Source organism: Amblyomma americanum, chromosome 10 (assembly GCF_052857255.1).
Source record: "Amblyomma americanum isolate KBUSLIRL-KWMA chromosome 10, ASM5285725v1, whole genome shotgun sequence".
NCBI classification, from domain to species: domain Eukaryota; kingdom Metazoa; phylum Arthropoda; class Arachnida; order Ixodida; family Ixodidae; genus Amblyomma; species Amblyomma americanum.
In genome coordinates, this window is record NC_135506.1 from 142,043,843 (window position 1) to 142,055,196 (window position 11,354).

At 50.9% G+C, this 11,354-nt stretch overlaps 1 protein-coding gene across 1 annotated transcript; it reads left to right on the top strand.

Moving 5' to 3' along the window:
* The first annotated feature begins 236 nt into the window (after positions 1-236).
* LOC144107870 (uncharacterized) lies at positions 237-11,354 on the top strand. Its single transcript, XM_077641089.1, has 3 exons — positions 237-505; positions 580-780; positions 10,428-11,354. The coding sequence occupies exons 1-3, from the start codon at positions 252-254 to the stop codon at positions 10,585-10,587; spliced, it is 615 nt and encodes a 204-aa protein (XP_077497215.1). The 5' UTR covers positions 237-251; the 3' UTR covers positions 10,588-11,354.

Consider the following 11,354-nt stretch of genomic DNA (forward strand, 5'->3'; position numbering starts at 1 on the left):
TGATTCGTTTCATCGTCCGGGTTGATCGAATAGCGAAAAAAAGTTAATTTCGATTTCCCGGCACGCGTCCTCCTCAACTCTACAGGAAACGTCATCATAAGTAGCCAATCCGAGGCTTCTGTCGCCGACACAACATGGCGGCTTAGCGAGGCCTGCTGGCCCATAGTTGACCGAGGTCAGAGCACTATATGTACTCAAAAGTGGCGTCAAAATGACGTCACGCTGCATCACGCGCAGAAGGTTATTTAAAAATGGCCGATCTTCCCGAGCTACAGCGTCGCTTGCTGGAAAGGAGTCGGCTGTTGGGGTTTGAGCCGTACGGCGACACACCTTTGCGGGTGCCAGATCAGCCGTCGTCAGAGGACGACAGCGGTGGCAGTGACAATGGCTGCGAAGACGGAGCGTGCGGCCAGCAAGTAGCGGTCGTAGCCCGCGGCACAACCGCTACTTGCGGAAGCCCCGACCGTGAGCCTCCCGAACCCGGTCGTGTCGGGAATACACACTGGTATGTCCGAATCTTGTTGCTTACGTTGAGCAGTTTTCGAGAGAGTGCAATCGCTAACTGAAGCACTCGAATAGGTGTTTCTGCGGGCGGTGCGTGTCGATGCCCACTGCACTCGAGAGCACCTGCTGCCGCGAGATCCCTGCAGCGACTGTGAAGCAGCCGTCCGGTTGCATCACGGAGCACCCCCACTTTTACACCCTGTGCATCGACGAGGTGGGGCTTACGGTGGCACTGCAAATGCTTTTGGATCATGGGCTACGCGTCGAGCACACAGGGTAAGAACAATGTTCAAAGGGAGACGCAGCATGAACAAGCGACCGCCTTTTCTTGCTCTTTTCTCACATGCGAAGCGCTGTAATCAAACGGGGAGCCAGTGCTCATCAAAGACTTCAACCTAGCGATAACTTCTGGGATGACATCGCTCCCTAGGAAAATGCGTAAATGCGCCGATGTGTTTGCACTAGGTGCCACGGTGTGTATACACATCGCGGCACGCGAGTGCGAACACAACATCGGTGGTCTTTTTTCATATGCGTGGACGATCACGATGTTTTGCTACTCAGGCGGTAAAATATTCTCGAGTAAACGAGCAAGCAGATGAGATGTGTCTTCTGGCATGTGTGAACTTGGATAATGCAGTTGAAGATCATGCACATAGTTGTAAGGATGCTGGCCAGACACATTTGTTTTATTGGCTGAGTTTACATCTTTAACAGGTGCAGCACTAGAGAAGCCGATTGCAATGGAAAGGATTGTGAGAACTGCAGTAAAATCAGTACAAAACAATCAATCCTTTATTTCGCAGGAGACTGTACAAAATGGAATTTCATAGCAAAGTAACCTAGCCCCACTCACTGCCAGAACAATCACCATTCCAGCGCTGTCCTCATTGCCATCTTTTTTTGGCAACGTGCATTAGGTGGTAACATTCTATAGTGTGCCATACAAATCGTTTCAATTAAAAAGAATTTGCTGATAGACTTCATTGCATCCATCATCACTTCTACTAATGTGTGGATGCTTGTGCCACAGCATGGTGTATAAAATCCGCATCTTCAGCAGTCACACAGTAAAGCTGTCTTAAACGTGTCGACACTGGCATCTTGCATGTGCTGACGGTGCAAGGCATACCTCTTTGAAACTCCCAGCTTTTCCGCAGCTCCACCCACCAGCTCTAAAGTTGTAAAGTGGTAGGGCCGACCAGCGTGACAGAAGAGGTGGTATCACAAAATCAAACAGGATTATTTAATTACACAAATAGCTTTGCATTGAACACCGCACAAAAAGTGCTTTGAGCCTTGCTTTTTGAGCCAGATGTGAACAACACTGCGAAACAGAATGTTCTCGTGCCACAAGTCGTTCTTATCGTAGATGACGGTTGCGCACAAGTGTGGACAGTGAATGCCTCATCAGAACCTGTTCTGATCCTGTTGGGGCTTAAACTCGCTTGATTTGATGCTTATGACATTCATACTATCAGATCCATATCTAAGTGTGAGCATTCCAGTCGAGCCACAGACTTCACCGTCAATATCGATCGCATGATTAACAAGTCGCTTTTGTCGTCCGAACTGCTTGCATTACAGGCTGTTCTTAGCCAGTATGTGTCAGTGTTTGATTTTGCTCTGCCAGCCACTTCCTCTCCGCTGCCAATTTATGGCATGCAACACTATAGATTAACACTGGTACCGCTCTGCCCATCAGACAGAAGCCTTGGTGCGTGTCTAAGGCCGAATGGACTGGCCGAATGGCCGAATGGACTCACATAGCCTCCCTCAAATGCTGCCATCACAATGCTGTCTAAATTGCTTGAGGACAAGCTTCAACTGACCTGGGGCGAAATGCTAAGCCGCGCTATAGTGCAGTGAGAAAATGACGACAGACTCGGTGGGCGCAAAAATGAGCTATGGTGCTCGCCACTGACTGTAATCCCCGCTTTTGCCTTGTAAATAAATGCTTTCCTGCTCTCGCAACTTCGTATGAATATTGTAACGAAGACAGGACCGGCACAGATCACAGTCTCAGCGAAGTCCAGCGCACAGCAGGGAACTCACAAGATGGCTGTCCGAACCACACACACACTTCGTCTTTGTCCACCGGCACACGCACGCTTCGTCTTCATCGTCGGCGCGCTCCCATGAGCACGCGCCATTACCCCCTCCATCAAGGCGGCGGCCCAACGCCGGAAACGAACACGGACAGCAAAGGTAATGTTCGGTATAGACGGCGGACGGCAGAGAATACAGAGAGCTGTTAAGCTGGTAAAGCGGCGGGTTGCAGCCTGTCATGGTAGGGCTTCATGCGCACCACGTGGACAGTCTCGGTCGGATGGCGCCGACGTGGTGAGGAGGTCGTGTCCCGCGGAAAAACTTCGTATGTGACATCACTTATACGACGAACCACCTCGTACGGACCGAAGTAGCGTCGGAGGAGCTTTTCGGAGAGTCCGCGGCGGCGCACAGGTGTCCATACCCCTACAGAGTCGCCGGGCTCGTACCGAACGCATCGGTGGCGGAGGTTGTAGCGACCAGCGTCGAGTTGTTGTTGATGTCGAATCCGGCACCTTGCGAGTTGGGGGGCTTCTTCAGCCCGCTGGACGAATGTGTCAACGTCAGCGTAGGGGCCGATGTCTCCGTCGTTGTGAGCAGCGGGTAGCATAGCATCCAGCATGGTAGTGACACACCGTCCGTAGACCAGCTGGAAAGGTGTAAGACGGGTAGTCTCCTGTTCTGCCGTATTGTAGGCGAAGGTTGCATAAGGAAGAACTTCGTCCCACGTACGATGCTCAACGTCGACATACATAGCAAGCATATCTGCAAGCGTCTGGTTGAGGCGTTCAGTCAAGCCGTTTGTTTGGGGATGATAGGCTGTTGTCTTCCGGTGACTGGTGTGGGTGAGTTCGAAGAGAGATTGCATTAATGCCGCCGTAAAGGCGGTTCCACGCTCCGTGATGACGACTGATGGCGCACCGTGACGCAAGACGATTGATGTCATAAAAAACTGAGCCACTTCTGGAGCACTAGCGTGGGGGAGCGCCTGCGTCTCGGCGTACCGCGTTAAGTAGTCCGTCACCACAACAATCCATTTGTTCCCAGAGGAAGACAATGGGAATGGGCCCAGCAACTCCATGCCCGCTTGTTGGAAAGGTGTTGTAGGCGGTGGGATGGGCTGGAGAAGCCCTGCGGGTTTAACTGGTGGTGTCTTTCGTCGCTGGCAGTCACGGCAGGTCCTCACATATTGCTGGACTGATGAGAGCAACTTTGGCCAGTAATACTTCGCACGAATGCGGGCATACGTCCGCGTAACACCCAAATGGCCAGCCGATGGCTCTTCGTGGCAGGCGTGCAAGATTTCTGGACGGAGTTCGGATGGCACAACCAGAAGAAAGGTTTCCGTGTTATGGGCGAAGTTCCTCTTGTAAAGGACGCTATCTCGGAGACTGTAGGAACCCAAACCTCGAACGAAAAGCCGCGGAACAGCTTAACGTCTTAAGGCCCTCCAGATGCTCAATGAGCGGACGCAACTCTGAGTCAGCCCGTTGACGCCGGGCCATATCGGACGACGTGACGAGAGCAAGAAACGGGAAGTCGTCCTCCGTTTCGGCCGGAGCAACGTCGGCAGGTGCACGTGACAAGCAATCGGCGTCATTGTGCTTACGGCCGGACTTGTACACTACCGTGATGTCGTATTCCTGGAGGCGAAGGCTCCATCTCGCAAGCCGTCCCATTTCTTGCACTTGGGATCGTATAGCCTCCCGTCCCACCGGCGACACTCTGTACGGGTGTTGGGATATGGGGCTAGTCTCCTCGTTGACGATGATGCGGTGTTTGGCTACCGGGTTGCGCCCTACTTTTGATGTCGTGGCGAAGCACTCTTCGAAATCGTGAAGGAGCTCTAACAAGCGCTGCTTCTGACCCACCGACAAGCCGGGATTAATGTCCGCGGTAGACAGAACGGTTGCTGCATCGCGTCCGTCCGGCGACGGTAGCTCCAGAGCACATATTTCTGCGGGCTCAACGAAGTTGGTAACGTATGCGACGGCCGTTCCTTTCGCAATAGGCTGGAACTCTGTTCCGAAGTTGGTGATCAAGAGCGTCGCAGAGCGATCCCGTAAGCGAACAAGCCCTCTTGCAGCGCAGATTCCTTTCTCGAGTAGAAGGCTGACGTTTCTCTCTGCCATAACGTCTCGATCACCGGGCGAGTCACTTTGCACGGGGACCATCATGCTGCACCGCGGAGGCACCGCCACGTCATCAGCAGCAATACGCATGGCGGGTATCCTGGAGTCGTCTGGGTCGGCTATTTCAATTGCTTGCGTCGGCGAAAACGTCACGCGCGGCTCTTGTAAATTAACGGCGCCGTTAGCTTGTAAAAAGTCCAGGCCGAGAATGACATCGCGCGAACAGTGAGGTAGGACAACAAAGTCACAAACGTAAATAAATCCGTCGATTGTAACTCTCCCCGTACACCGGCTAACAGGGGTAATTGGGTGCCCACCAGCTGTGTGAATCTGAGGCCCAGTCCACGCGGTTAAAACTTTCCTCAGTTCTTTTGCTAGCTCGTTGCTCATAACCGAATAGTCCGCTCCCGTATCAACCAATGCCGTAACCGCTAAATCGTCGATATCGACCGGTAAGTTCGAAGCTGCACATCCTTTGTGATCGTCACGTGTCCTCGTTTGATAGCCGTCGTCTGGTCGGGAACGCGATGGAGGATGTTCGGCTGTTCGCTCGTCAGCGGCCTTACCTCCGCAGGCCGCTGGGTCTAGTTTCCCCGGCGAGGACTCAGTGAGCGGCTGAAACGGCTTGTCGGAGGACGGGGACTCGGCGAACGATAGCGGGTAGAGGTTGGTGGGCGGTAGTCAGGGCGAGGGAAATCAGTGTGAGTATGATCCCGGCGCGTTGACAGGTGCTCCTCAATTTCGCGGGACCGTTCGCCATTGGGCGGATAGGGGACTCGCGGATGAAATCCGCGAATTCCAGCTCGACGATAAGGGCACCACCGCAAGATATGGCCAGCCTCACCGCAGTGGTAGCAAAGGGGCCGCTGGTCAGGTGCCCGCCACACGTCCGTCTTCCGCAGCCTGGCTTCGGGCAACACAGGGACAGGCGGGGGCCGCGGCTGGAAAGCAGATGCAGATGGGCTGGTGCTCCAAGGGGCGAGGTCGCAGTTCTGTCGGAGTACCGACGCGTACGTCTGGCGCGGGGGCGTCGGTGTAAGGGCAGCAGGGGCAACAGGTTCAGAAACCACCTGCTGCACTTCCTCTCGGATAATTTGTGCTAACGATGGACACTGCGGCTGCGACTGGGCAGAGAGGCGCATTTTGTGCAGCTCTTCTTTGACAACAGATCCAACCAGCTCCCGAAGGGTGTCAGCGGAGTCGCTGGAGGCTGGCGCAAAGTCGGCAGTTGATACGATGTTCACGGCGCGATTGTAATAGCGGGCGCGTTGTTGCAGGGTCTTTTCGACGGTAGTGGCCTCCGATAGACACTCCGAAGTGGTGTTAGGTGGGTTTCGCACAAGCCCAGCAAACAGTTCTTTTATCCCGCGCATCAGGTGGCGCACTTTCTTGTCCTCGGCCATGTTTGGATCCGCCCTTCTGAACAGTCGTGTCATGTCCTCATAATACATTGCGGCGCTCTCATTGGGTCGCTGGTTCCTTGACTGCAGCGCCGACTCAGCTCGTTCCCGAGGGTCGGTGTTGACGTAGGTCGCCAGCAACTGGCTACGGAACCGTTCCCAAGAAGGAAACGTTGTCTCGTGGTTCTCGTACCACGTCCGCGCCGAGTCGTCAAGAGCGAAGTAAACATTGTGCAGCTTCCGCTCCGCATCCCAGCCGTTGTACCTGGCAAAGCGCTCGAACTGGTCAAGCCAGTCCTCCGCGTCCTCAAACACTTCGCCATGGAAGGTCGGCGGCGTTCGCGGCTGGAGGACCAGGAAATGAGCAGCTGAGTTCCCGTTGTCAGCCATAGCTGCCGCGTCTCCGTTGCTAGCCATAGGTGCCGCGTCAGTCCTGCGCGTCGCAGCTGGAGCCCTGGTCCTAGGGGATAACGGACCGTACTCTGGTGACTGACCTTGGATTCGGCGGCTCGTACTGCGATGAATCGGAGTCAAATCCGTGTTCATTGAGAGCCTTCGGGGCACGTAGATGTTGGAAAGTACCCAGCACCTCCACCAAAAATGTAACGAAGACAGGACCGGCACAGATCACAGTCTCAGCGAAGTCCAACGCACAGCAGGGAACTCACAAGATGGCTGTCTGAGCCACACACACACTTCGTTGTTGTTGTTGTTGTTGACCTCACACAATGGCACATACCCACAAGGGGGATTGGCCATAACCAGGCGGTGGCTATTTAAATGACCAGTTGCATGTGGCTAGCATGGGATGACCTACCAAAATTTGGATCGCACAGTTTTCGCAGCCGAGGAGGTTGCAGGAGGTTAGGGGGGCATACAAACTAAAATTTAGGCAAAGAAGGGGTAGGGATTACTATAAGTGGTTGTAAAAACCGAAATACAGAAGCTGATAATGGGAGGGGCAGGACGAAAGATCATGAAGGTAGACGTTTTGATTCCAGTAGATAATTTTGAACGGCAGAGCAAACATTCCCATTGGTATGGCCAAGCATAGAAGCGCCAAGAGACAGAACAACCACAGAAGACAGGCGCAAACTGAGATTCTGTATTGGAACTTCTAATAGTCGCCTCCTAATCGATGAGTAACGACGGCAAAAAAGAAGAAAGTGCTCTATTGTTTCCGGCTCCGCACAATACGGACACAATGGGGAGATCGCCAGACCAGGCCTGTATAGGTAAAAATTTAGTTGCGGTACTCGGCAGCGATGCCTCGTGAAGGAAACTTCAAGATTGCGCGATCGCCAGCCTGAGCTTCTCCATGGGAACAGTAGGTGCTGGAAGTCGTCCAAGGAAGTAAGCGCTGATGCACCCAGTTCGTTCATTACGGTGTACCGTCGGAAGCGTGCCGCCGTGATGTAAGCAGTTTTTGGAAGCGGGTCAACAATCGGTCCACTCAGGGCTGCCTTCGCTAAAGCATCAGCTGATTCATTTAATAGAAGACCCCTGTGCCCAGGAACCCAAAGAAATCGAATTAATGTGATGTGTGGAGGGATCAGGAATTTTAGAATGCGAAAGAGCTGCGATTCAGTGGACGCCGAGAGGGAAGTGCATAAAGATAACGAGTCCGTAATTATTATTACTGCTGATAAAGAAATTGGTACCTTTCGCAAAGCGAGAACCACTGCTAGAAACTCAGCCAGATAGATAGGAGTGAAATCTTGGAGACGGAGAGAAAAAGACCAGTCAAGGGACTGGGAGTAAATACCTACACCTGCCTTTTCTGCACACACCGAGCCATCAGTCGCAATTGCAACATGTGAGCTGAAGGTCGACAAATAATCCTGCAACATACCATTTAACCATGAGAAAGGCAGTAATTTTGCATTACGTGAATAAATATCATCGTAGATGATAGACACATTTGCAGGGATGGACCGCACCGGAACAATTTCAGGTATTCGCACATTCAGTGGGCCCAGCAAAGATTCAACGAAACAGATTTGGGGAGTTTGAAGGCGAGACCATCCGACACTCAAGAACTCCGCTCGCTGCCTTAGGAAGATCAACGCGGATGCATGCTGGTCCGAGTCGCAAAACTTTAAAAACGTTTGTACTGTCAAAAGGCGAAACCTTGCAGTAAGAGACGGCACCCGCGCTTCCAGATACAAAACATTGTTTGCCACGTATTTAGGGAGGCCCAAACACAGGCGCAGAGCTTCTCGCTCTAAGAGCAGAAGTGGGCGCATTTTGTATGCAGCTGCTCCAGAAAACAAAACGCAACCGAATTCCAAGATTGGCCGGATATACATTTTGTAAATCAGCAGCAGAGCATGTCTGCGCAAACCGCAGCGAGGGCTACTCATCCTTCGCAGAAGGCCTACCGCCCGAATCCCTTTCGCAGCAACCTGATCTATATGTGGCCGCCAAGAGAGAGAGGAATCATAAGTTACCCCGAGATACTTTAGGGAACATACCTGAGGAATGACATGATGACGATAAGACAATGAAATGTGTACGTGTTGAGTAACCGTAAAAGGTAATAAAGCGCACTTGTTTACATTAAGACTTAAGTGTAATTCAGATAACCATCGGTCAAGGGAATTTAAATATGACTGTAAAACCATATACACAGAATGTAAATCACTCGCAGCAGCAAAGAAAGCTATATCGTCTGCATACACGTACGTAGTCACGTCAGGGGAAGTCGGAATCGAACTGAGTAAGAGGTTGAATAGAACAGGGGAGAGAACTGCACCTTGAGGCACACCTCTAGATTGATGAAATTTCCTTGTAGAAACTCCGCGTTGACAACAATAAAATTCTCTGTCAGCCAGGAAAGCTGACACCCATTCCACAAAATAACTTGGCAATCCCAGAGCACGTAGTCTGTACATCAGAGGCCCATGTTCGACACTGTCATATGCTTTCGATATGTCAAGAGTTACCAGCGCAGCATACTGTCGACGCCGGCGCGCCATTCGGACACGGCTTTCGAGGTCAGTATGCGCACACCATATAGAGCACCCAGGCTTGAAACCAATATGACAGGGGTTAAGTAGTCCCTTTTCAGTAATAATGGGCATGATTCGTCCATACAGCACGCGTTCAACCAATTTCACCAGGTTCGATGTCAATGAAATTGGTCGAATGTTGTCTAAGACCAACCCTTCGCCTGGCTTTTTAAGCACCGGGATAATTTTAGAAACACGCCATACATCCGGGATCCATGGGGTTCTAATAGAGTAATTTACCAGCTCCAATATAGCATTGGGGGATTCGTCGAACAGTATTTTAATCATCGCAGAGGTGACACGGTCAGGACCAGGAGCTGCAGAAGGTAACCGATTTATCACCTGGGAGAGCTCAGAAACCGAGACATTAAGGAAATCATCATAGTGATTCCCAAGCAGTTGTGGGCGAGAGAGCGCAGCCGAAAAACGGTGTTCCAAGCCTTTGCCAATTTCTTCTAATGACCTGGCAAGCTCTACTGGAGTCAGCACATTAGAGGGGATGTTGTGAGGCGGTGGCAGCCTGTTCCTTGACCTCAGAAAGCGAAACAAGGCTTGTCTGTTATTAGATTTTGATAGATGGGCATAATTCTCTTCATCATATTTTTCTTTTGCCCTAGCGACTGTGCGCTTGAAGGTAGCTGCAAGAAACTTATAATCGATCCAATTCCGGGGACATTGATTATGGATAAGTTTCTTCCAGGCTGCCTTGCGCCGCCTATAATCTTTTGAACATTCTGCATTCCACCAAGGGCTCTGAGAAGTGCCTATGCTATCGCACACTGTAAACTCTGATTGCCTCCGTACCCGATCTAAAATAGAGCATAAGCCTAACACCCTGCTCTCCTGAGACCAATTCGGCGAAGAGTGTAGTTCTGAACTGAGTGAACTTTTGAACTTGTTGTAATCGACTAGGGTGCAACTGAATCCGGCACACGCACACTTCGTCTTCATCGTCGGCGCGCTCCCATGAGCACGCGCCAATATAGTAGTTCAGCAACATTTGCCTGTGCTGCCTGTGGAGAACCGTGGCACCATGAATAAAAAGTTTCAATGCTGCCACGAAATTGGGGTCATGCCACTGTTGCATTTTTGTTGTCTACCATTCTCTGTCAGTAACTTCAAAATGTTGCAATAGAATTCAGAGTTCACAATGCTGCCAGGAAGAACACACAGTGACAATCACATGATTTAACTTGCAAACAATGACGTTGGAACTAACTGTACAGACACTGATAACATGATTAGCTTTCAGCATTGTAAAAGCCTGAAACTGAACTTTCATTTTGCTATGCTGAAAAAAATAGTGACTCTTGTTTTTCTCTTGTCAACAGGAGGTACCGCTACATCAGCTACAGCCAGCTTGCACACTGGCTTTGGGGACGCCTGGGCAGACATCACCGGAAGGTCCTCCCTGCTTGTGCTGTATGCCACATAAGGGAGAGATTTCCATCGGAAGGTTACACTGGTTTCCAGTATGCACAAGGGCTCTAGAAGTTTGTTCAGCAATGCTTGTGAGCTTGCAGTCATGTCTTGTTAACATGGACACCTTGCTATAAGGACAATTTTCAAGGACTGATCCCCTCCCATTCCATTCTGCCTTGGTGATATATAAACTCTCTGCGTAGACTATGGACAGCTTATTTGGAAACCAAAAGCAAAAAAAGATACATTTTGTCTCAGTTTTGCAGACATTGCTTTGGTCCTCTGGGACCTTGCTCATTGGGTATAATATGCAGTCGAAAATTGGTTGTTGGGGAAAGGAAATGGCGCAGTGTCTCATGTCTAGGTGTCCAACCATGCAGTAAGGGAAGGGTTAGAGGAGGAACTGACAGAAGAAAGACAGAAAGAGGTGCCTTAGTGGCGGGCGCCAGAATAATTTGGCCACCTGGGGATCTTAAACGTGCACTGACATCACACAGCACACTGACGCCTTTTGTGTTTCACCTCCATCGAAATGCAGCCGCCACGGTCAGGTTCGAACAAGGGTACTCTGGCTGAGTAGCTGAGTTTTGACCTTCATTCGTTATTTTTGACCACTCATATTATAAATAATTTTTTCTGGGAACAAAAGTGTCCATATTAACCGCACATCACTGTATTATGCAATTCAAAAAGTATGGAAGAGGGGAATGCACCTTTGGGACAAGAGACTTCAAAGTGAGAAAAGTTTCGCTGCAGATGGGAGCATTTGAAAGAAGTAGCACCCCCTAGGTGTTCATTATTTTTGTGAAAGGGTTGCTTTTAAACATCCTACACTT